The following is a 25,426-nucleotide window of genomic DNA, read 5'->3' as shown; positions in this document are numbered from 1 at the left end:
AGCAAAGGCTACGGCAAGCAGAGAAGAGGGCTTGCCAGGCCGAAATCGGGCCCAGAAGCACGTTTCTAAGCCCTAACCCAGCATCCCCCAAGCTCGTCAATTCGCATATGTAATGGGCCCTCGCCCACTCCCCATTCCAGCCAGCTTACAGCACCCTGGACGGACGACAAGAAACGTCAAAGGGTGCTCCAGACTCCTTTTTATTTTTCTCTCCCTTTTTGTCTTTCTTGAAACCAGAGATCAGGGGAAAGCGCGAACGCAGTCCCCCACTACCAGAAATTATGCAGTCGAGTATCCCGCATTTGGGGACATCGCAGGGGTCAGCACATCCGAAGTGCAATGGATGAGCCTCACCCTGGGAGAACCACCTTTGTGATCATGGTGTCTCCCCTGCCAGGTAAGTATGAGTTGGAAGGGGACAGGGCGAGGGCGGCCCGCATGGCATCTCCCCGCAGAGCGAGGGTGGCATCCACACAGGGAAGGCCTGAGGCCGGGCGAGGCAGAGCATGGGCCTTGTGAGGCCCAAGGTTGCCCAGCCAAGGGCCCTGTGCCCACTTTGGAAAGCGCGCAGCTACCCACAGCAGCTTCCCACAGGCCTCGGCCGGCCTGCAAAATTTGCATGTCCACGCCCACCAGGGCCCTGCTTTCACTATACTGCACGCAGCTCACACGGGCGGGAAAGCCAGGGCTACAGCACTCACAGAAGGGGGCTTGCCAGGTCGATTTTGGGCATAGAAGCAGAGATTTGGGGCTTTTGATGCTCAAGACCTGCCACTGAAGCCAACTCTAGGGTAGGCAGTGACCTGTTGCCTGGCTAGGCCCCAGTTGACTGCTTGTGGCTGAAAGTCAGAGACAAAGCGGCCAGCAAGCGAGCAGGGGTTCTCGCCCCGAGCCCCTCACGCCTTCCCGAACGCTCCCAAACGCAGCAGAACCCTCGCCGGGCAGAGCCCTCGCCGGGCCACAGCCTGGGGGCCTCAGCCAGAGTCTGGGCCCGGGAAGGCTAGGGTGAGGCAAGTGGCTGGCAGCCAGGCCACAGCCCCAGGGCTGGCGATCGAAAGGAGCAGACATGTCACCTGGCCAGGGCCTACTGCCCTGTCTCTGGATAGGTCCCCAGAGTGGGAGGCTTCAACTATCCCATCATTCCCCAGGCTCAGCACTTTGCATGCTATCCCCTCTTGCCCACGCCCCCTTCCAATCCAGCCGCAGCACCCTGGACAGACCACAGAAGACGACGAAAGGTGCTCCAGACTCCTTTTTATTTTTCTCTCCCTTTTTGTCTTTCTTGAAACCAGAGATCAGGGGAAAGCGCGAACGCAGTCCCCCACTACCAGAAATTATGCAGTCGAGTATCCCGCATTTGGGGACATCGCAGGGGTCAGCACATCCGAAGTGCAATGGATGAGCCTCACCCTGGGAGAACCACCTTTTTTTTTTTTTGGGGCAAAGACTTTTATTAAGTGCTTAAAAGTTTGCGATACATAGTTTTCAAGGAAGTGGTACCTCCCCCTTAGGGAAGGCAGTCCACTTCAACTTTTTAATCAATGCATTAAACCATTTACAAAACGTCGGTTTGGGGTTCAGAAATGTCTGCAGCTAGCGCTTGCAGTTTTTAATGGGGCCACTTTAAAGAGTCCAGTGGTGTAGGGGGGGTTAGTTACCGTTCTTCCCCTTCCTCACTTTTCTGCTTGTCCATGGCTGCATAGTCTCTAAGCAGGCTGAGCACCATCCTGCGGCACCCTTCTCGGTTCACCACCTCTCCATTGGTCACCAGGCGGGTCCTGGCGAACAGGAGAATGTCCTTAATACAGCAGAGGAGCCTCCAGCACCCCTGGATAGCTTCCTCTGTGTGTGTCCCTGGAAACAGCCCGTACATCATGGACTGTTCTGTAATGTTCTCATAGGGAATAAGGGCTAGCAGTTCTTGTCGTAAGGCAGCCCTTAGTCTCTGGGCAAAGGGGCAGGCCCAGAAGAGGTGGTGTGCAGATTCCTCTGCGGGGCATCCCCTTGGGCAGTTCCTGTGTGGGCACAGGCCTCTGCTGTGCATGAAGGACCTCACTGGCAGGCCCCCCTTCACAGTCATCCATGCTATGTCCTTGTGTCTGTTTGTCAGACTTGGGGAGGACACATTTCCACACGTGCGTTGCCGTTGCTGGTGGCAGGTCGCTCACTCGTTCGGTGGTGTCCCTGGTCCTGATCAGTTTGCGGATTGTCTTGGGCTTCCAGAGGCAAGGAGTGACACAGTTCAGCCCAAATTCACCCACAAACTTTTCCACCTCCCTGTAGTACCATGGGAGGTCCCAGTTGAAAGTCACTGTATTTTCCCACTTATCCCAACCCAGCCGTCGCCACACCGGGAGAAGGAAAAAGCGGAACTACAAAGAAAAAGCGGAAAACTTTGTAGGCAGAGTGGTCCTTGTTCATGTTTAACAGGGTTATCCGGACGCAGCCACACACAAAGAAAGCCCTGAGGATCGTTGGGATGTCGGGGACTGCCTTCCCCCCTTTGCGGTGTTCCTTGTGCATGACCGACCGTTTCACCCTGTCCATCTTTGAGTGCCATACGAAATGGAACACCATGCTGTTGATGGCCCGTGCTACGTTGGCCAGGAGTGGCCAGGCCTGTGTCACATACTGCAGCACGGGCAGGGCGTCGTTCCTGAGCACCAGAGCCTTCCCTTCAATGCTCAGGTTTCTCAGGCTCCAGAGACCCAGTTTCTGCTTCACCTTGGCCAAGCGTTCGTTCCAGCTCTTCGCTGCCGCCCCTGGTCCTCCAAACCAGACGCCGAGGATCTTCATCAGTCCTGCCTCAATGGGGAAGGGGAGAGGCTCGTTGCAGAGATCCCATCGCCCGAAGAGTTTGGCCTGCGACTTGTCCACGTTTATCCTCGCCCCTGATGCCTTGCCGAAGTCTGTGCACGCCTCCAGCAGGGATTTGACTGATTCTCCATCCGCGCAGAAGAGGGTGACATCGTCCATGTACAGCGAGCACTTGACCTCCCTCTTCGCGTCGCCGGGTGTCTGGATCCCTCTGATGTTTGGGTTCTTCCTGATGTACTCGGCGAGAAGTTCTATAACCAAAACAAACAGAGGTGGCGAGAGCGGGCAGCCTTGTCTTACCCCAGACCTGATAGGAAAGGGGTCTGTTTTACAACCATTTACAATGACTGAACTGAAGATGTCTTTATACATTACTTTAACGTAACCGCAGAAGCGCTCCCCCAGCCCAAACCCGTGTAGTACCCTCTCCATGAACTCATGGGAGACGCGATCGAAAGCCTTCTCCTGATCTAGACAGACCAGGGCAGCCCGGATTTTGCGGTCCGTGATGTACTGGATCGTGTCCCTTATCAGTGCCAGGCTATCTGCGACCCTGCGCCCCGGGACCCCACAGGTTTGATCTGGGTGTACTAACTCTCCCATCGCGCCCTTCAGTCTGTTCACTAGCGTCTTTGCAAGGATCTTGTAGTCTACATTCAGGAGAGAGATGGGACGCCAGTTCTTTAGGTCACATCTCTCCCCCTTATGTTTATACAAGAGAGCAATCATTCCTTCCCTCAGGGTGTGGGGCATGATTCCCTCCCTCTCCATTTCCTCATACACCTGCAGGAGATCCGGTCCCACTAGGTCCCACACTGAGGCGTAGAACTCAACTGGGAGACCGTCACTACCCGGTGTCTTTCCTGACTTGAAGGATTTAACTGCAAGGTGCAGCTCGTCCAAAGTCAGGGGGGCATTAAGGGCTTCTCTCACTGTTGGGGAAACAGTTCTTGGGATACCAGACAGAAACTTTTCTGCCTGGTCTCCCTCTGACCTCTTCTCTGAGTAGAGGTCCCCATAGAAATCTGTCACTACCTTCCTAATATCCTCCCTTGTGTCACAGAGGGTTCCCTCCTTGTTGCGCAGTTGAACCAGAGGGGTGTGCGCAGAGTGGATTTTCTTAAAGAAGAAGGAGTTGCATTTCTCCCCCTTCTCCAAGTTCTCCACCTTGGAACGGAAAATGATCCTCCTGGATTCGTCATGAAAGTGCTCGCTCAGCTCTTTCTTGACTTCTTCCAGGGGGCTCATGACGTCCCATCCCCGGAGTTGGAGGTCGTGCAGTTCTTGCAGCTCTTGCTGTAGTCTACTGAACTCCCTCTTTCTCCCCCTTTCAACCTGCCTGCCCACATTCTTGAAAAAATCCTGGAGCCTGCCTTTGACCCATTCCCACCATTCCCCTGTGGACTCGAATGTGTCTTTCATGGCCTGCCACTGGGTGTATGTCTCCCTCAACACCTCCATCACCCCCTCTTTCTCCAGCAGAGAGCTATTCAGTTTCCAAGTGCCTGGACCTGTCAGGAACTTGCCCGTCAGTTCCCCTTGGAAGTGGATAGCTCTGTGGTCAGAGAAATGAACTGTCACCATTGAATGTTGCTTGAGCTTCACTGATTTAGAGGTGAAGATGAAGTCTATCCTGGAGCGCAAAGAGCCATCGGGGCGACTCCAGGTGAAGTTCCTGGCGTTAACCCCCATGGACCCGATGACGTCTGTCAGGGAGGCCTCACTCACCATCTCCACCAGTAGTTTCGCAGCATCATCCATCCATCCTTCCCCAGCCCTGGCCCCACATCTACCACCTGCTTCTAGAACACAGTTGAAGTCCCCACCCATCAAAATTGTTCTGGAGGTGACCAGCTGTGGCCTGAGGCGCTGAAACAGCTCTCGTCGCTCGCCTACGTCAGAAGGGGCGTACACGTTGATGAGTCTAACTGGCTCTCCTGCCCACGAACCGTCGACGACAAGAGCCCTGCCGGTGACTGAGTCCATCGTGAAACGCCTTCCTCTGACTAAGGTAGCCACTCCCACAGACCTACTGCTGTTCCCCCCAGACCAAAAGGAAGGCCCTAGAGTCCACTGCTGTTCTAGGTTTGCGTACGATGTTGCAAAGGGGATGGAGCATTCCTGAATCATGTACACATCACACTCCTGACTGGCAAGGAAACTCAAAGTACTAGCACACCTGCGCCTGTCTCTAATACTTCTGACATTTACGGAAAATAACGAAATAGCCATCATTAATTAGTTTTTAAGAATAAACTTAGTACTTAAAGACTAATTATCAAGTCAAGGCAATTGGTTACAAATACATTCAACTACAAGGCTACTTACAGGGCTGGGTCAGCCTCCTGTCGGGTCTCTTGTGCTGGGCCATCCTGCTCGGCAGCTGTTGCTTGCTGTTGCGCGATGGCTGCTCCACCCTCTTGGCTGGGCTTGGGGTCTGCCTCCTCAGGGGTGACGGGCAGGTCTTGCTCTTGGCCTTCGATGGTGGTCTCAACTTCTTCTACTCTTGTTGGCGATGGGGGTGGGGACGCTTCCATAGAGCTTGCCAGCGCCCTCATCTCCCTCAGCACTTCCGTCACTTGTTTGAGTTGCTCATTCGCTGTGTCTTGTTCCGGCTGCATTTCCTCTTCTGGATCCTCGAGCGCAGAGTAGGAGTTGTGGGTGCTCACGGGTCTCTTGCTTGTTCCTTCAGAGTCCGTTGAGTGTCTCCTTTTCCTGCGGTCCTGTGTTGTCCAGGCACCTTCCTCCGGGCCCTCAGTGGCAGTTGGGGTGGGAGCCTCCATTGGCTCACTGTGCTCACCGGCCTCAGGGATGGTAGGTGGGGTGTCGTTGGGTGTCTGTGGCTCTGGGACCTTGGCGGTGTCCTGGTTGGGCTTGGGCTTTGGCGTGCCCTGTGTGTGGCCCTTCCCTCTCCCAGTCCCCCTATCCCGCCGCGGGGGTGGGACTGGAGTTCTGGTCTCTTCCCCCTCCTCCGATTGGTCTCTCCACGGAGGTTTGGCTGCTTGGGCGTAGGATTTGGCTCTTTTTGGGCAGTCCTTAAAGAGGTGGCCTACTCCCCCACAGAGGTTGCATGGGGTTTTTTCTTTGCAGGTCTTTGCTGTGTGGCCTTCTTGTTTGCAGTTCCTGCATACTTGCGCTGTGCAGTCCTTGCCAGTGTGGCCTGGTTTGCTGCACCTGTTGCATAGTTTGGGCTGCCCAGGGTAGTACAGGTATCCTGAGTCGCGCCCTAGAGAGAAACTGGAAGGGGGGTGGTAGATCCCATCTGGGGCCAACGGGTCCTCCTTCAGCTTCACCATTGCTGTCCATTTACCATCCCAGATGCCATCACTGTCCAGGTTGCGGGAGGGTTCTTTAGTCACTGTGCAGTGGCGGCGTAGGAAGGTTGTCAGGTCTTGGACATTGACGTGTGGGTTGTAGACGTGCACGGTCATTCTCTTGACCTCCAGCACGAGCTGGCATTCCAGGTGGAAGTCAGAGAAAGGTTTCTCCTCCCGTCGTGACCAGCACATCTGCCAATACCTCCTGCAGATTTGTTCGGACATGAACGTCAGCAGGTAGGTCCCTTTGGGTGCATCCGTCATGATGCACCAGATTTCTGCTGCTGTGAACCCCATCTTGGTTACCAGCAGCTCTGTGAATATCTTCCTGCTTAGGTGTGGTGTGGTGCCATCTGACTCCACCTTTCTCTGCAGCTTTACAGTGTTGTGGAACCATGGATTCAGAGGTCTGCTGCCCATCCTGCTGCTCTGCTGTGCCCAGGAGAAGAAGAAGGATTCCTCAAGGAGCTGGAAGCAGGTAAGTGATCCTCAGGCCAGTAGGCAGGGTCCCCTTCAGGTGGGTGGAGGACCCAGGCAGACCCTCAGCTCCAGCAGGGTGGGTGTCCCAGCGGGGGCTGGCAGGGGTCTTCAGGCTGGCAAGGGATCCCCAGCAGGCAGGTAGCTCCTCAGGTAGCCCACAGCAGGCAGGTAGGTAATCCACTGCAGGTAGGTAGCTCCAGCAGTCCAAGGCAGCCCAGCTGGTTAGGTAGCTCCAGCAGTCCAAGGCAGCCCCAGCAGGCAGACCTTAGCAGGCAGGCAGCTCCAGGCGGCGGGTGGCTTCAGCAGGCAGGAGTCCCCAGCAAGCAGTGGTCCCAAGCAGGCAGGAAGGCAGGCAGGCAGGAAAGGCAGGTCCAGAAAGCAGGTGTCCCCAGCAGGCAGGCTCAAGCAGTAGCACTTAAAAGTGCATTTCTGTGCATAAAAGCACCAGTTTAGCTCTTTCACGGAACAGTGACCTCTAGCGGCGGCCGGAGGTACTGCAGGCAGGTGATCGTGGTGTCTCCCCTGCCAGGTAAGTATGAGTTGGAAGGGGACAGGGCGAGGGCGGCCCGCATGGCATCTCCCCGCAGAGCGAGGGTGGCATCCACACAGGGAAGGCCTGAGGCCGGGCGAGGCAGAGCATGGGCCTTGTGAGGCCCAAGGTTGCCCAGCCAAGGGCCCTGCGCCCACTTTGGAAAGCGCGCAGCTACCCACAGCAGCTTCCCACAGGCCTCGGCCGGCCTGCAAAATTTGCATGTCCACGCCCACCAGGGCCCTGCTTTCACTATACTGCACGCAGCTCACACGGGCGGGAAAGCCAGGGCTACAGCACTCACAGAAGGGGGCTTGCCAGGTCGATTTTGGGCATAGAAGCAGAGATTTGGGGCTTTTGATGCTCAAGACCTGCCACTGAAGCCAACTCTAGGGTAGGCAGTGACCTGTTGCCTGGCTAGGCCCCAGTTGAATGCTTGTGGCTGAAAGTCAGAGACAAAGCGGCCAGCAAGCGAGCAGGGGACGCCTTCCCGAACGCTCCCAAACGCAGCAGAACACTCGCCGGGCAGAGCCCTCGCCGGGCCACAGCCTGGGGGCCTCAGCCAGAGTCTGGGCCCGGGAAGGCTAGGGTGAGGCAAGTGGCTGGCAGCCAGGCCACAGCCCCAGGGGTGGCGATCGAAAGGAGCAGACATGTCACCTGGCCAGGGCCTACTGCCCTGTCTCTGGATAGGTCCCCAGAGTGGGAGGCTTCAACTATCCCATCATTCCCCAGGCTCAGCACTTTGCATGCGATCCCCTCTTGCCCACGCCCCCTTCCAATCCAGCCGCAGCACCCTGGACAGACCACAGAAGACGACGAAAGGTGCTCCAGACTCCTTTTTATTTTTCTCTCCCTTTTTGTCTTTCTTGAAACCAGAGATCAGGGGAAAGCGCGAACGCAGTCCCCCACTACCAGAAATTATGCAGTCGAGTATCCCGCATTTGGGGACATCGCAGGGGTCAGCACATCCGAAGTGCAATGGATGAGCCTCACCCTGGGAGAACCTTTTTTTTTTTTTTTTTAAGTTTCAAAAACCTTTATTGAAGTAAAAAAGGCATATGTACATGTTAGCCAATCCATATTTCAGGTGGCACGACATATTTCTTTGAGAAAACTGCACACAGTGCTTAGTTCTGCACAAAGAATCACAATATGCTTGATATAGTCAAAGGGCTTAAAATAACTAAATAGCAAATTTTAGTTAACCATCGAAGGATTCTAATTAGCTTAAAGTAGAAGTCAGAGATTATTAAACTAGGTGAGGCTGGAAACAGCAATCAACATAAACTTCAAAACGGAAGAAAATTTCATAGGAAAGAGGTATCATTTTGATCATAAACCGTTTAAGTCATCCATAGTCATCCCAGGCCCAATCTTTATAAGTAGCATCTTTGCCAAGGTTTAAAATGTCTTTGCATAAATAGTCCCTGGTAACAGAACGAGCAATAGCAAAGATAACATTAGGAGGGAGATCAACTTTTTTAAACAATAGAAGGTTACGTGCTTTCCAAAGGGCATCCTTTATACAGTTAATAACTGTCCACAATTTTTGGCATGGTGATTCGGATTCAATTAAACCATAAATAATAACATTTTTTGTCAGGATCACATCCACATTAAGTCGGGAAAGCCAGGCTTGCGCAATTGTCCAAACAGTTTGCGCTATTGAACAGTACCAAAAGAGATGGCTAACAGATTCTTCGGCTAAACAACCTTTTCTCACACACAGGGGAGACCTAGTACATCTCCTTTTAAACAGAAACTGGTGTAGAGGTAAACAACCCTGAATACCATTCCATGCCAGGTCACGGTGATCATTACTGAGGTATTTAACGGAAGCATTAGCCCATATTGTTTTTGACAGACTAGGAGAAAAACCACAAACTGGGAGTAACGTCTGTTCACCACTAAGAACTTTAAGCAACAATTTTGGGGACAAAAGATCAATAGGGATCAGGCTAAAGTCATATTTTTTTAAAATGTTTCTGGCAAAAAAATATACTGGAGGGCACGATTCTGAATGAGGCAAATTGTTTGACACATCCTTGCCCCAGATTCTACAAACTGCGAAATTTAACCAAAAGGAGCAAAAGAAAGACCATTGTTTTTCTTTTTTATCATGCCAAAGGCTCCCTTTTATCATATTAGACATGAAGACAGCTAAGGTACGCAAACCAATGTTTGGAGCATTTTTTCCACCATGGGGAACAGGCAAATACATTTTAACACGGGCTATTCTTTCATGTGAACCTCCCCAAATAAACTGGAAGACCCATCTCTGAACCTGGGTTATGTAGTCACGGGGCATGGGAAAGACCACAGCTACATATAGAAGGATAGAAAGTATTTCTGCTTTAGATACCAGAATTTTCCCTGACATAGAGAGTGTCCTTAAACTCCAAAATGCAATTTTTTGTTTAATTCTAGTCATACATTCTAGCCAATTGCAGTCACTCTCGCCTTCACCGAAGAAAAGGCCAAGAATTTTAATGCGATTGTGAACAACTTTAAAATTGGTTCTTTCCAATTAATATAAAAACATTCACTTTTAGTAAAATTAACCTTTGATGAAGCAGCACAATAGAAACGTTCACAGTACCATAGGACTTGTTGAATGGAAATATTATTTGTACAAAACACAGATATATCATCCATATAAGCAGAGGCAACAATTGAACACCCCATTCCCCCAGGAGGAGGGAGTCCCCTAATGAGCTTGTCAGCCCTCAAAGTGGCCAAAAAAGGTTCAACTGCCAAAATAAACAAAAGAGGGGACAAAGGGCACCCCTGCCTCACTCCGGATAAAATGGGAAAAGAGTCAGTGAGAGTTCCATTGACTAAAACTCTACTGTAACAATTCGAATACAGAAGTTTAACCCAAGAAACAAAATTAGGGCCAAAATTCATCTTCAGCAGAGCTTTAAAAAGGAAAGAATGATTCAATTTATCAAATGCTTTCTCCTGGTCTAAATTTAACATACAGAGAGAGATACCACGATCATAAGCAAAGGCAAAAACATCTCTTACAAGGCATAAATTATCATGGATTTTTTTGCCAGGTACGCCACATGTTTGGTCAGACTTTACAATGCAGGAAATTACAGGTCTTAATTTCCAAAATAAAGTCTTTGACAAAATTTTTAAATCAACATTTAAAAGAGTAATCGGACGCCAATTCTTTAAGTCATGTCTATCACCTTTCTTTTTAAAGAGTAACTTAATACACCCACCCCTCAATGAGTTAGGGAGGAAGCCATCCATAAGTGAATGAGTAAATACATCGATCAAGTCAGGGCCTATAATATCCCAAAAGGTGGTATAAAACTCACCCTGGGAGAACCACCTTCGTGATCATGGTGTCTCCCCTGCCAGGTAAGTATGAGTTGGAAGGGGACAGGGCGAGGGCGGCCCGCATGGCATCTCCCCGCAGAGCGAGGGTGGCATCCACACAGGGAAGGCCTGAGGCCGGGCGAGGCAGAGCATGGGCCTTGTGAGGCCCAAGGTTGCCCAGCCAAGGGCCCTGCGCCCACTTTGGAAAGCGCGCAGCTACCCACAGCAGCTTCCCACAGGCCTCGGCCGGCCTGCAAAATTTGCATGTCTACGCCCACCAGCAGCGCCAATCAGGGCCCTGCTTTCACTACTCTGCACGCAGCTCACATGGGGGGAAAGCCAGGGCTACAGCTAGCACACCAGAGGGCTTGGCAGGTCGAAATCGGGCCCAAAAGCAGATCTGTCAGGCCCTCCAAACTGTGCACAAGCAAAGGCTACGGCAAGCAGAGAAGAGGGCTTGCCAGGCCGAAATCGGGCCCAGAAGCACGTTTCTAAGCCCTAACCCAGCATCCCCCAAGCTCGTCAATTTGCATATGTAATGGGCCCTCGCCCACTCCCCATTCCAGCCAGCTTACAGCACCCTGGACGGACGACAAGAAACGTCAAAGGGTGCTCCAGACTCCTTTTTATTTTTCTCTCCCTTTTTGTCTTTCTTGAAACCAGAGATCAGGGGAAAGCGCGAACGCAGTCCCCCACTACCAGAAATTATGCAGTCGAGTATCCCGCATTTGGGGACATCGCAGGGGTCAGCACATCCGAAGTGCAATGGATGAGCCTCACCCTGGGAGAACCACCTTCGTGATCATGGTGTCTCCCCTGCCAGGTAAGTATGAGTTGGAAGGGGACAGGGCGAGGGCGGCCCGCATGGCATCTCCCCGCAGAGCGAGGGTGGCATCCACACAGGGAAGGCCTGAGGCCGGGCGAGGCAGAGCATGGGCCTTGTGAGGCCCAAGGTTGCCCAGCCAAGGGCCATGTGCCCACTTTGGAAAGCGCGCAGCTACCACCAGCAGCTTCCCACAGGCCTCGGCCGGCCTGCAAAATTTGCATGTCCACGCCCACCAGGGCCCTGCTTTCACTATGCTGCACGCAGCTCACACGGGCGGGAAAGCCAGGGCTACAGCACTCACAGAAGGGGGCTTGCCAGGTCGATTTTGGGCCCAGAAGCAGAGATTTGGGGCTTTTGATGCTCAAGACCTGCCACTGAAGCCAACTCTAGGGTAGGCAGTGACCTGTTGCCTGGCTAGGCCCCAGTTGACTGCTTGTGGCTGAAAGTCAGAGACAAAGCGGCCAGCAAGCGAGCAGGGGTTCTCGCCCCGAGCCCCTCACGCCTTCCCGAAGGCTCCCAAACGCAGCAGAACCCTCGCCGGGCCACAGCCTGGGGGCCTCAGCCAGAGTCTGGGCCCGGGAAGGCTAGGGTGAGGCAAGTGGCTGGCAGCCAGGCCACAGCCCCAGGGGTGGCGATCGAAAGGAGCAGACATGTCACCTGGCCAGGGCCTACTGCCCTGTCTCTGGATAGGTCCCCAGAGTGGGAGGCTTCAACTATCCCATCATTCCCCAGGCTCAGCACTTTGCATGCGATCCCCTCTTGCCCACGCCCCTTTCCAATCCAGCCGCAGCACCCTGGACAGACCACAGAAGACGACGAAAGGTGCTCCAGACTCCTTTTTATTTTTCTCTCCCTTTTTGTCTTTCTTGAAACCAGAGATCAGGGGAAAGCGCGAACGCAGTCCCCCACTACCAGAAATTATGCAGTTGAGTATCCCGCATTTGGGGACATCGCAGGGGTCAGCACATCCGAAGTGCAATGGATGAGCCTCACCCTGGGAGAACCACCTTTTTATTTTTTTTTTTTGGGGCAAAGACTTTTATTAAGTGCTTAAAAGTTTGCGATACATAGTTTTCAAGGAAGTGGTACCTCCCCCTTAGGGAAGGCAGTCCACTTCAACTTTTTAATCAATGCATTAAACCATTTACAAAACGTCGGTTTGGGGTTCAGAAATGTCTGCAGCTAGCGCTTGCAGTTTTTTTTTTTTTTTTTCATAACCAATTTTTTATTATGAGTTCAAGCAAAGCTCAACACAACCCTCCACAGTCAGGAGTAGATTGTCAACGACAGATAGAAAAAGACACATCATTAGCACAGCTTCGAACTCATTGTTATACAGTGAATGACAGCGAACTACCCCACCCACCCAACCCCAAAAACACCAACCAGCCCCGCCCACAGCTACCCACCCCTTATCCCACCCTAACCCAGTGCACGTGATCACAGTCCAGCAACATGAGATAGCCTGCAAAGGTGGAGCCAGCCAGCAGCCTAGAGTGGGGGATCCACATCCAGCTGTAATACATCATCAATGTCCACGGGGGGGTCAAGGAGCAGGCCCCGGTAATCCGCCCACCGCTTCCAGATTTTGTAGTGTTTGCGAGGACATCCCCGGGCCTCAAAAACAGGCTGCTCTAGTCCCATGAGGAAGTCCAGGCCCGCCCTCCAAGCCCCGATCGGGGGGGCGCGCTCGCTCTTCCAGGCCTGTGCCAGGTCTCTCTTTGCCACCACCAGCCCCAGCAACAGCAAATGGCGTTTGTAAATATTGCCCCCAACGTTTTCAAGAACATGAAGAAGGCCCAACCTGGGGGTACGGGGTAGGTCCCAACCCAACACCTCTGACAGGCAGTCCCAAACCCCAGCCCAGAAGCTAGTCAGTCTCTCACAGGACCATACCGTATGAAACAGGGTGCCCTCTTCAGAACCACATCTCAGGCATTCCGGAGTTGCAACAAGGCCCGCCCGCCATAGGCGGTGTCTAGTATAATAAGCCCGGTGGAGGTATTTGAACTGGATGAAGCGAAGGCGGATGGCTATAGCAGCACCACGGGGAGACTCCAAGGCCTCACGCCAGTCATCATCATCCAACGGACCAACATCACCCTCCCAAGAGGCCCTCAGCGCCGCGAGGGAAGGGGAACAGTGAGTGACCAGAGAGCAATATATCTGCAAGACCTTCTTGCCACCTAGGTCTCCCATAAACAGTTTAGCCTCAATAGGACTAAAATCAGGGAGTTGTTCAGGCTAGGAGTAAGAGCGTGGCGAAATTGAAGGTAGCGGAAAAACTGGGTCTTGGGCATGCTAAATTCGGAGCTAAGATCCCGAAAGGACTTTAGGGTAGTACCCGAGAGGACATGACCTAGGGACGAGATCCCGATCGCATCCCAGCCGTCAAATCCGGACAGAGACGCCAGCGCTGGTAACAGGCCATTACGCCACAACGGGGTTTCAGCCGTAAGCCGACCCCACCAGCCCACCCGGTGCAGGGCCCGCCGCCAGACCGCGAAGACCACTTGGGTGACTTGCGGAAGCAGTCGCCTTCGCCTAGCCGAGTACAGCAGGGTGTGAAGGGAGGCGCCACCCATCAGTGAATGCTCAAGGGCATAAGCCGGATCACTACGGTCCCCATACCACCACTCGTTAAGCACAAGGAGATGGGAGGCCTGATAGTAAGACAAAATATCCGCGGCCGCCAAACCGCCGCAGTAGGTAGAGAGGAAGCATGTGCGCAGCGCCACCCTGGCGGCACCGCCAGCCCACAGAAAACCGGCTCAGCACAGAATTAACAGTACGGAACCACTGCGGGTCAACCTGGAAGGGATGATTCTGCAGTTGATATAATAGACGGGGCAAAGCCACCATCTTGAAGATGGCCGACCGGCCGTAGATATTAAGAGGCATGCGCGTCCATGTCTTGACGTCCAGTTGGACCCGATCCCATACCGGTAGGATGTTCCGGTCCCATGCCACTGCAGGCGAGGCAGAGAGGAAGACACCCAGGTACTTCACACCCTCTACAGCCATCTGAAGGGACGCAGCCCAAGGGCAGGCCACTGCCGCACCCCCCAGCACCCACAGGGTCGATTTGCGCGGGTTAAGGAAGAGCCCCGATGCCCGACCAAATTCCTGCATCAATTCCAGGACACGAGGACCCGTACGCTGCAGGTCAGTCATGAAAAATAGCACATCATCCGCATATAGAGCTATGCGGTCTGAGTGATCCGCACCCCAGATGAAGCCACGGTAGAGCTCATCGCGGCGCACCCTGGCGGCCAGCGGCTCCATGGCCAGCGCGAAAAGATAAGGGGAGAGCGGACACCCCTGACGTGTGCCTCTGGACACTGGAAAACGAGCCGACGCCGTCCCCGAGATACGCACCGAGGCCGTGATCTCAGTGTAGAGCAGCCTGACATATGAGAGGAAGATCGGGCCAAGGTTCAGCAGTGGCAACAGAGCAAAAAGAAAGGTCCAGCTGACCGAATCGAAGGCACTATCAATATCAGCCAGCAGGAGCGCCGCCGGGTCCTCTGAAGTCTCAATCGCTTGTATCGCGGCCTGCGCCCGTCGTATATTGTGTCTCGTCGCCCTGCGCGGCATAAAACCCGCCTGATCTGGATGGACAAGGGCCGAAATGTGTGGAAGCAAGCGGTTCGCCAGCGCCTTTGCCAGGAGCTTGGCCTCGAAGTTGATGAGGGATATGGGGCGATAGGAGTCATGGCGATCAGGGGGCCTACCTGGCTTCAAAAACACCACTATTTCGGCATGACGCCAGTCCGGTGGGAGGCGGCCATGGTCTCGTGCCTGTTCCAGGGCCCGCAAGTAGTGCGGCCCGAGCTGCAGATGGAACTTCTTATAAAATTCGCTGGGGAATCCGCTTGGCCCCGGTGCCTTGCCGATATTTAACTGACCCAGTGCGTCGCCCAGCTCCTCAGCCGACAAGGGAAGGTCCAGGGCCTCGCGCACCTCATCAGAGACAGCAGACGGGGGAACCGACGCAATATAATCCGCGATAACGGCAGGGGAGAGAGTCTCCCGAGAGGCATATTGGTGCCCATAATAACGCGCAAAACTCGTTGCAAGAGTTGCCGGATCCGTGATCGCCACTCCTGCACCATCAACAAGGCCCGGCAGCGTAAGAGGCTGTAGGTTCTGTTGGCACAGCCTATGGAGCATGGTGCAAGACTTGTCGCCCCACTGGTAAACCCTACTACGGGTGGCCAACCACGCCTGACGAGCCTCGTCCAACAGGATCGAGGAATAGGACTGTTGCGCCTGCAGGAGCAGCCGCAGTGCCATATCATCGGGCGCCTCGCTGTGCCGAGCCTCGAGCTCCTCCACCCGCTCTGCGGCCGCAGCAACGCCTCCCAGCCGAGTCCGGCGAGCAGACGCACACCAAGCAATATCTATGCCCCGCAGGGTGGGTTTCATAGCCTCCCAGACTGTCACCGCATCTATCCCTCCGGTAAGGTTGTCTTGCCAATAATGGGCGATCGCGCTACGCAGATGCTGGGAATAATCAGGGCGCTGCAGATGCCACGCGGACATTCGCCATCTGAAAGGGGAACGTGCTTTGCACAAGTCAATTTGTACTGCCACAGGGGAATGATCAGAGAGCCCGCGAGGCCGAATCGCTGCCCCCTTCACTCTGTCAAGGAAAGCCCTCGGGACAAACACACAATCCAGACGCGAAAGGGAGCCATGAACAGCCGAGACAAAGGTGTATTCTCGCCGCTCCGCATGCAGATGTCTCCACACATCCACCCAGCCCAGACCATCAGCCATAGCCCCCAACCGTGTAGGGGAAGACACATGTGCCACTCCAGGCCTCCTCTGCCGGTCCAAAGCCACATCCATCACATCATTCCAGTCTCCGCCAATCACAGCCATGGAGCGGGGGAACTCAGCCCATAAGGCAAACAAACGTTCAGCTAAGGCCCATTGCAAGGGGGGGGGGGCATACACACAGCCAAATACAACCGGCTCCACACCGACCTTCCCTTGGATAAAGACAAAACGCCCCTGGGGGTCAAGCCACTGACGCTCATGTACATAAGCCAGCCGTCTATGAATAAGAATGGCCACACCCCTGGAGCCCCTGGTAAATCCGGCATGGAACACTTGATGGAAGCCAAAGCGCTGCAAACTCAGGGCCTTCGTACCCAGCATGTGCGTCTCTTGAAGAAGGAGCACATCTGCCAAGTCCCTCTTAGCCCAGCGAAGCACCGCTCCCCGTTTAAACTTGTCCAACAGTCCCCGTACATTCCAGCTAAGAACACGCATGAAAGCGCCATCGGGCGCCAAGTGTGGGACATCAACCATGATCACAATGCTCCCATCCCCACACTCCCCGACCCCCGGCCCATGCCCCAGACCCCACAGTTGCAAAATACACAGAGACCACGTGCCCCCCCAGAACCAGAACCCCAAACCCCACAAACCCCGAAGCCCCCAACCCCACTACCCCTCCAATCCCGACCCGACCCACCAGCAACCAAACACCCCAGTTCCCCCCACCCCCACCCCCATACCTCAAGGAACAATGAAGTATCTGTCGCGGTATACGGTACTTCAGGCCCAAAACACAGCGCCCAAAGCCAGCCATACCAATGGATCCCAACTAGTCCCCCCCCGAACTAAACAGACGCACTCCCAGAACCACCTCCCAGGTCCAACAGGAGGAGGCAGCCCAAAGTACGCGCCCCGAACCCCAACAAACATACAGCAGAGTCATAAGCAAAGCACCGCAAGAATATTACAGACCATGACGGCCCCGGCATTTGCCAAGAAAGGGTCAATACTGCACCAGCCGATGTATGTCCCACCAACCACTGCTCAGCCTCTGCCAGAAATAGTCACATATAGAAGGCAACCAGCAGACAGTCCCCATGACGGGCGATCAGGAGCCTCCATTAGATTGATCCGTATCAGGCTGTGTGTCTCCCAAAAGGGGGTCCCGGGACAGGGACCTCCGCCGGGAGCGAGACTTGCGATGACGTTTCCCTTTGCCAGGCGGGTTGCTCCTGTCCTGAGACGAGCCACGCGACGATCCAGAGTGCAGCCCCGGTTGGACGTGAGGGCGGATTCTGACTGTCTCATCGGTCCAGTTGAAGACGGCCTCCGGCGTATCAAAGAAGAGGGTCTTGGAGTTAAAGATCACCCGGAGGCGGGCCGGGTAGAGCAGCGAGTATTGAATTTTCAGGCCACGCAGCTTGGCCTTGGCATCTAGGAAGGAGTGCCTCTGTTGGTGGACCAGTTTGGTATAGTCCGGGAATATCATTATTTTATGATTGTCATACAGCAGGGTGTCCTTTAGCCGCGCTTCCCGGAGAATGACGTCCCTGTCGTGGAAGTTGAGGAGCCTGGCGATGATCGGGCGAGGCCGCTCCCCGGCCGGTGGCTTCTGTGTCAGGGCGCGGTGGGCACGTTCCACTATGAAGCATCGCGACAGGGAGTCCGGTGGTAGCCAGCTCTCCAGCCATCGGGTCAGAAAAGCGTCCATAGGCCCATTCTCGCAGTCTTCCGGAAAGCCAACGAAGCGCAGGTTGTTCCGCCTCGCCCGCCCCTCGGCATCCTCCACGCGATGTGCCAGGCCCCGTTGGATCTGTTCCATGTCGGCAATCTTCTTCTTAAGGACACCAACATCTCCCTCCACTGCCGTGACCCTGGTCTCAGTTTCAGTAATGCGGGCGACTGCATTGCGAAGATCTTGGCGCAGCAGCATCACATCGGCCCCCACCGCACCAATTTTCGCATCCAGCATGTCGCGGGACTGTGTAATGGCCGTCATCAACGCCGCGTTGTCTGGGCCAGCAGGAGGACCCCCACTAGCCGCCCCGGCTCCTCCACCATGGCCAGTGAACTTGTCAATGGGTCCTGTCTTAGTGGCGGCCGTGCCCCTCGTCATGGCGGCCGCTCAGATGGCAGAGCAGCGACACGCACCTGTATCAGGGCCGCTTCTCGCGATAGTCCACCTACTAGGCCCCGGCCGAGGCGTCCCAAACACACCAGGCCGCTCGAGAGTCCCTCGCCACCGGCCCACAGATCGGGTATACCCCAGGCAATGCCGCCCCGCCAAGGTGTAGGAAGTCGTCTTCGCGCCCACCGGCACTCCTGGCGCGGCGCAGATATGGGCCACTCTAGTTCAGGCCACAGGTCCTCTAACCGCCGCCCCAGGTACCACAGGAGCAGGATAGGGCAATTATCAGGGCCAGGCGCCTGGTTGACCCCTCCGGTCCCGGGGGGGCCCGCTGTGTCCACTCACCAGGGCAATGGATCCGGGCCAGTGACTCCGGGCGGGGACCACCAAACTAGAGGTCCCGGCTTCACCAAGGCCAGGTAGGCCGCAGACCCTCCGAGACCCCTTCCAGCCGCAGGCCCCACAGCGAATATGATGAGGAAAGGCAGGGGATCCCTCTGTCGGTCGTCAGGAGCAGGCAGCCCCGGATCGTGGCCAGCACAGGCTGCGAAAATCAATGTCCCGGCTGCTCTCGGGCCACCAGGCCGCCCCCGCCGCTCCGGACCCCTCTCCACGTCCGCACCATCTGCAGGCCCAGCCAAGCCCTGGGAGGAGAGGCAGCTGTCAAATGTTCAATGTCTGCGGCGTCCCTCTCCGGCACAGCTCCTCGCAACAGCCCCCACAGCGCTAGTGATCAAGAATGGAGGATGCAGCTCTCACCGGTAGCGGAGCGCCGCCGCCAGTCCCAGTGGAGGGTGAAGCGCCCGCCAGCGGTGGGGGGGCGCCGCGCCCCCGGAAGGCGAAGGGTGCCGATGACCGCAGCAGCAGAGTGTCCGAGCACCAGCGTGGATGACCTCAGGCGGGGGCCGCCAAACTCGAGGCCCCGGCTCCGGCAAGGCTAGGTAGGCCGCAGCCCCTCCGAGGCCCCCCACCGGCCCAGGCCCCCACCGCTGGCAATGTAAGGATGGGCAGGGCACTCCGCTGAGGGCCGCCGACAGCAGGCAGCCCCGGAACGCGGCCAGGGAGCGGCAGCGTCCGCGCCGGGTCAGGTCCTCCGGTCAGGGGTGCCAAAATTGAGGCCCCGGCTCGTTCGGCGGGCACCAGGCCGCTCGCCGCACTCACTCGCCCCACCGCCGCAGAAGGTCTTGGTGCGTTGTCTCCGGCACCGGACGATTCCCGGTGTCCTCCGCCACGACCACCTTGGACACGGTACACGTATCGGGGTTCAGGGCCAGGATAATGCCAGGATAAACGGCGGGCCGGCGGGAGCTCTTAGGCAGCCACGTCCGCCATGATCGCCCGCTAAGCCACGCCCCCCCAGCGCTTGCAGTTTTTAATGGGGCCACTTTAAAGAGTCCAGTGGGGTAGGGGGGGTTAGTTACAGTTCTTCCCCTTCCTCACTTTTCTGCTTGTCCATGGCTGCATAGTCTCTAAGCAGGCTGAGCACCATCCTGCGGCACCCTTCTCGGTTCACCACCTCTCCATTGGTCACCAGGCGGGTCCTGGCGAACAGGAGAATGTCCTTAATACAGCAGAGGAGCCTCCAGCACCCCTGGATAGCTTCCTCTGTGTGTGTCCCTGGAAACAGCCCGTACATCATGGACTGTTCTGTAATGTTCTCGTAGGGAATAAGGGCTAGCAGTTCTTGTCGTAAGGCAGCCCTTAGTCTCTGGGCAAAGGGGCAGGCCCAGAAGAGGTGGTGTGCAGATTCCTCTGCGGGGCATCCCCTTTGGCAGTTCCTGTGTGGGCACAGGCCTCTGCTGTGCATGAAGGACCTCACTGGCAGGCCCCCCTTCACAGTCATCCATGCTATGTCCTTGTGTCTGTTTGTCAGACTTGGGGAGGACACATTTCCCCACACGTGCGTTGCCGTTGCTGGTGGCAGGTCGCTCACTGGTTCGGTGGTGTCCCTGGTCCTGATCAGTTTGCGGATTGTCTTGGGCTTCCAGAGGCAAGGAGTGACACAGTTCAGCCCAAATTCACCCACAAACTTTTCCACCTCCCTGTAGTACCATGGGAGGTCCCAGTTGAATGTCACTGCATTTTCCCACTTATCCCAACCCAGCCGTCGCCACACCGGGAGAAGGAAAAAGCGGAAAACTTTGTAGGCAGAGTGGTCCTTGTTCATGTTTAACAGGGTTATCCGGACGCAGCCACACACAAAGAAAGCCCTGAGGATCGTTGGGATGTCGGGGACTGCCTTCCCCCCTTTGCGGTGTTCCTTGTGCATGACCGACCGTTTCACCCTGTCCATCTTTGAGTGCCATACGAAATGGAACACCATGCTGTTGATGGCCCGTGCTACGTTGGCCAGGAGTGGCCAGGCCTGTGTCACATACTGCAGCACGGGCAGGGCGTCGTTCCTGAGCACCAGAGCCTTCCCTTCAATGCTCAGGTTTCTCAGGCTCCAGAGACCCAGTTTCTGCTTCACCTTGGCCAAGCGTTCGTTCCAGCTCTTCGCTGCCGCCCCTGGTCCTACAAACCAGACGCCGAGGATCTTCATCAGTCCTGCCTCAATGGGGAAGGGGAGAGGAGAGGCTCGTTGCAAGAGTTTGGCCTGCGACTTGTCCACGTTTATCCTCGCCCCTGATGCCTTGCCGAAGTCTGTGCACGCCTCCAGCAGGGATTTGACTGATTCTCCATCCGCGCAGAAGAGGGTGACATCGTCCATGTACAGCGAGCACTTGACCTCCCTCTTCGCGTCGCCGGGTGTCTGGATCCCTCTGATGTTTGGGTTCTTCCTGATGTACTCGGCGAGAAGTTCTATAACCAAAACACCTTCGTGATCATGGTGTCTCCCCTGCCAGGTAAGTATGAGTTGGAAGGGGACAGGGCGAGGGCGGCCCGCATGGCATCTCCCCGCAGAGCGAGGGTGGCATCCACACAGGGAAGGCCTGAGGCCGGGCGAGGCAGAGCATGGGCCTTGTGAGGCCCAAGGTTGCCCAGCCAAGGCCCCTGTGCCCACTTTGGAAAGCACGTAGCTACCCACAGCAGCTTCCCACAGGCCTCGGCCGGCCAGCTAAATTTGCATGTTCACGCCCACCAGCAGCGCCAATCAGGGCCCTGCTTTCACTATGCTGCACGCAGCTCACACGGTGGGAAGCCAGGGCTACAGCACTCACAGAAGGGGGCTTGCCAGGTCGTTTTTGGGCCCAGAAGCAGAGATTTGGGGCTTTTGATGCTCAAGAGCTGCCACTGAAGCCCACTATAAGTTAGGCAGTGACCTGTTGCCTGGCTAGGCCCCAGTTGACTGCTTGTGCCTGAAAGCTAGGGACAAACCGGCCAGCAAGCGAACAGGGGATCTTGCCCCGAGCCCCTCACGCCTTGCTGAACACTCCCAAACGCAGCAGAACCCTCGCTGGGCCACAGCCTGGGGGCCTCAGCCAGAGTCTGGGCCCAGGAAGGCTAGGGTGAGGAAAGTGGCTGACAGCCAGGCCACAGCCCCAGGGGGGGCGATCGAAAGGAGCAGACACGTCGCCTGTCCAGGGCCTACTGCCCTGTCTCTGGATAGGTCCCCAGAGTGGGAGGCTTCAACTATCCCATAATTCCCCAGGCTCAGCACTTAGCATGTGATTCCCTCTTGCTCACGCCACCTTCCAATCCAGCCGCAGCACCCTGGACAGACCACAGAAGACGACGAAAGGTGCTCCAGACTCCCTATTATTTTTTTCCCTTTTTGTCTTTCTTGAAACCAGAGAACAGGGGACAGCGCAAACGCAGTCCTCCACTACCAGAAAGTATGCAGTCGAGTATCCCGCATTTGGGGACATCGCAGGGGTCAGCACATCCGAAGTGCAATGGATGAGCCTCACCCTGGGAGAACCACCTTCGTGATCAAGGTGTCTCCCCTGCCTGGTAAGTATGAGTTGGAAGGGGACAGGGCGAGGGCGGCCCGCTTGGCATCTCCCCGCAGAGCGAGGGTGGCATCCACACAGGGAAGGCCTGAGGCCGGGCGAGGCAGAGCATGGGCCTTGTGGGGCGCAAGGTTGCCCAGCCAAGGAGTCAGCACATCCGAAGTGCAATGGATGAGCCTCCCCCTGGGAGAACCACCTTTTTTTTTTTTTTTTTAGTTTTGGGGCAAAGACTTTTATTAAGTGCTTAAAAGTTTGCGATACATAGTTTTTAAGGAAGTGGTACCTACCCCTTAGGGAAGGCAGTCCACTTTAACTTTTTAATCAATGCATTTAATTTCAAAGTGTTTTTATTGAGTTTAAAAGCAAAGAAGACAGGCAGTGCAATGCAATAGACATACATCAGGCAAATATGGCGAGCGAGACAGACATATATGTCTTCTCTATGAAGCAATAGAAATGTAGATAAAGCATGCCCGAGTTGAGAAGCGTTGCCTGGAGGTTGGTAAATGCGCCCTATCAGAGCGATGAATGAACAAAACGATACGAAAAAACCACCCCATCCCCCAACTCCCAACGCCAGCCCCCTCCCCGACCAGTATGCCAGTTGTTCAGATTGTCTATCAGAGCCTTTACAGGCTGAAGTGCCTTAAGGTGTATAGGGTCGTGATTGGTCTCGTATACGGGCCGTGAGTCGCAGGATGCGGAGGTATTTCGGACACGTGATTTCGTGGAATTCCCTGGATAGCAGTGATAGGAGCGGTTGCCAGGTTGCCTAATCAATGCATTTAAACATTTACAAGTCATCAGTTTGGGGTTCAGGAATGTCTGCAGATAGCGTTTGCAGTTTTTAATGGGGCCGCCACTTTAAAGAGTCCAGTGGGGTAGGGTGATTTTGTTACAGTTCTTCCCCTTCCTCACTTTCCTGCTTGTCCATGGCCGCATAGTCTCTAAGCAAGCTGAGCACCATCCTGTGGCACCCTTCTCGGTTCACCACCTCTCCAAGTGGTCACCAGGCGGGTCCTGGCGAACAGGAGAATGTCCTTAATACAGCAGAGGACCCTCCAGCACCCCTGGATAGCTTCCTCTGTGTGTGTCCCTGGAAACAGCCCGTTCATCATGGACTGTTCAGTAATGTTCTCGTAGGGGATGAGGGCTAGCAGTTCTTGTCGTAAGGCAGCCTTTAGTCTCTGGGCAAATGGGCAGGCCCAGAAGAGATGGTGTGCAGATTTCTCTGCGGGGCATCCCCTTGGGCAGTTCCTGTGTGGGCACAGGCCTCTGCTGTGCATGAAGGACCTCAATGGCAGGCCCCCCTTCACAGTCATCCATGCTATGTCCTTGTGTCTGTTTGTCAGACTTGGGGAGGATACATTCCCCCACACGTGCGTTGCCGTTGCTGGTGGCAGGTAGCTCACTGGTTCGGTGGTGTCCCTGGTCCTGATCAGTTTGCGAATTGTCTTGGGCTTCCAAAGGCAAGGGGTGACACAGTTCAGCCCAAATTCACCCACACACTTTTCCACCTCCCTGTAGTACCATGGGAGGTCCCAGTTAAAAGTCACTGCATTTTCCCACTTATCCCATCCCAACCGTCTCCACACCAGGAGGAGGAAAAGGGTAAGACTTTGTAGGCAGAGTGGTCCTTGTTCACATTTAACAGGGTTATTCAGGTGCAGCCACACACAAAGAAAGCCCATAGGATCGTTGGGATGTCAGGGACTGCCTACCCCCCTTTGCGGTGTTCCTTGTGCATGACCGACCGTTTCACCCTGTCCATCTTCGAGTGCCAGACGAAATGGAACACCATGCTGTTGATGGCCTGTGCTACGTTGGCCAGGAGTGGCCAGGCCTGTGCCACATACTACGGCACCGGCAGGGCGTCGTTCCTGAGCACCAGAGCCTTCCCTTCAATGCTCAGGTTTCTCAGGCTCCAGAGGCCCAGTTCTGCTTCACTTTGGCCAAGCGTTCGTTCCAGCTCTTCGCTGCTGCCCCTGGTCCTCCAAACCAGATGCTGAGGATCTTCATTAGTCCTGCCTCGATGGGGAAGGGGAGAGGCTCGTTGCAGAGGTCCCATCGCCCGAAGAGTTTGGCCTGTGACTTGTCCACTTTGATTTTCATCCCTGATGCCTTGCCGAAGTCTGTGCACGCCTCCAGCAGGGATTTGACTGATTCCCCATCCACGCAGAAAAGGGTGACATCGTCCATGTACAGCGAACATTTGACCTCCTTCTTCGTGTCACCGGGTGTTTGGATCTCTCTGATTTTTTTTGTCAAATCTGTTTATTGGCATTTCTATATTTCAACATTACATGAGGTGCGTCATTGCAAATGATATAACTGTACAGCTGTGTCCGGTGTCAATGCACGAGCAAGATGACATAGCGACCAGGTGCTGCAACATTACCCATATATAGCATGTATATGAGCCTAGGGCACCGAGGCACGCCCTCAACATAAATGAGTTCAATGCGCCCTATCCCTGTGTGAAGAGACAAGTCTTATATGTGACAAATGGGGGTGGGGTCGCACACTACTCACACACCAGCGGGATCGCCCCTAAGAACTGTGGTAAGTGTAGTTCGTGTTCCACGATGCATCTTCTTTCGATTCTCTGCTATCTTCGCCATCCCTGGACACGTGTTTCGGGGTACTTACCCCTCATCAGCAGGGATTAGGCCGTGTTCTGGGGTTGCCGGTGGCTGCCAAATATTGCCAGGTTTAGTAGCACTCAGGCTCGCAGGTGCGGGGTCCAAGGCTCGTCAGCCAACTGCTCGAGGGAGCTTTAACATTACAAATGGGGGTGGGGTCGCACACTACTCACACACCAGCGGGATCGCCCCTAAGGACTGTGGTAAGTGTAGTTCGTGTTCCGCGATGCATCTTCTTTCGATTCTCTGCTATCTTTGCTATCTTCGCCATCCCTGGAGACGTGTTTTGGGGTATTTACCCCTCATCAGCAGGGATTAGGCCGTGTTCTGGGGTTGCCGATGGCTGCCAAATATTGCCATGTTTCGTACCACTCAGGCGCGCAGGTGCGGGGTCCCAGGCTCGTCAGCCAACTGCTCGAGGGAGCTTTAACATTACAAATGGGGTTGGGGTCGCACACTATTCACACACCAGCGGGATCGCCCCTAAGGACTGTGGTAAGTGTAGTTTGTGTTCCACGATGCATCTTCTTTCAATTCTCTGCTATCTTCGCCATCCCTGGACACGTGTTTCGGGGTATTTACCCCTCATCAGCAGGGATTAGGCCATGTTCTGGGGTTGCCGGTGGCTGCCAAATATTGCCAGGTTTAGTACCACTCAGGCGCGCAGGTGCGGGGT

At 55.1% G+C, this 25,426-nt stretch overlaps 2 protein-coding genes, 4 non-coding genes and 2 pseudogenes across 6 annotated transcripts; all 8 read right to left on the bottom strand.

Annotated features, from left to right (window-relative positions):
* Positions 1 to 241: 241 nt before the first annotated feature.
* LOC144820460 (U1 spliceosomal RNA) lies at positions 242 to 405 on the bottom strand. The gene has a single exon (XR_013607787.1). It is a non-coding gene; the product is annotated as a U1 spliceosomal RNA (small nuclear RNA).
* Positions 406 to 1,296: 891 nt separating this feature from the next.
* Positions 1,297 to 1,434, bottom strand: LOC144820512 (U1 spliceosomal RNA; annotated as a pseudogene).
* Positions 1,435 to 5,141: 3,707 nt separating this feature from the next.
* LOC144818051 (uncharacterized) lies at positions 5,142 to 6,579 on the bottom strand. The gene has a single exon (XM_078675091.1). The coding sequence runs from the start codon at positions 6,552 to 6,554 to the stop codon at positions 5,142 to 5,144; it is 1,413 nt and encodes a 470-aa protein (XP_078531217.1). The 5' UTR covers positions 6,555 to 6,579.
* A 1,444-nt stretch (positions 6,580 to 8,023) lies between these two features.
* Positions 8,024 to 8,192, bottom strand: LOC144820515 (U1 spliceosomal RNA). Its single transcript, XR_013607820.1, has one exon. It is a non-coding gene; the product is annotated as a U1 spliceosomal RNA (small nuclear RNA).
* Positions 8,193 to 11,140: 2,948 nt separating this feature from the next.
* Positions 11,141 to 11,304, bottom strand: LOC144820937 (U1 spliceosomal RNA). The gene has a single exon (XR_013608040.1). It is a non-coding gene; the product is annotated as a U1 spliceosomal RNA (small nuclear RNA).
* An 875-nt stretch (positions 11,305 to 12,179) lies between these two features.
* On the bottom strand, positions 12,180 to 12,317 carry LOC144820514 (U1 spliceosomal RNA; annotated as a pseudogene).
* Positions 12,318 to 19,632: 7,315 nt separating this feature from the next.
* LOC144818052 (uncharacterized) lies at positions 19,633 to 20,925 on the bottom strand. Its single transcript, XM_078675092.1, has one exon. It carries the CDS (start codon positions 20,923 to 20,925, stop codon positions 19,633 to 19,635), a length of 1,293 nt encoding a protein of 430 aa, XP_078531218.1.
* A 1,028-nt stretch (positions 20,926 to 21,953) lies between these two features.
* LOC144820491 (U1 spliceosomal RNA) lies at positions 21,954 to 22,117 on the bottom strand. The gene has a single exon (XR_013607818.1). It is a non-coding gene; the product is annotated as a U1 spliceosomal RNA (small nuclear RNA).
* Positions 22,118 to 25,426: the final 3,309 nt, after the last annotated feature.

Source organism: Lissotriton helveticus, chromosome 2_1 (assembly GCF_964261635.1).
Source record: "Lissotriton helveticus chromosome 2_1, aLisHel1.1, whole genome shotgun sequence".
NCBI classification, from domain to species: Eukaryota; Metazoa; Chordata; class Amphibia; order Caudata; family Salamandridae; genus Lissotriton; species Lissotriton helveticus.
Note: the sequence above shows the minus strand (reverse complement) of the source record. Positions and strands in the feature narration are given on the sequence as shown.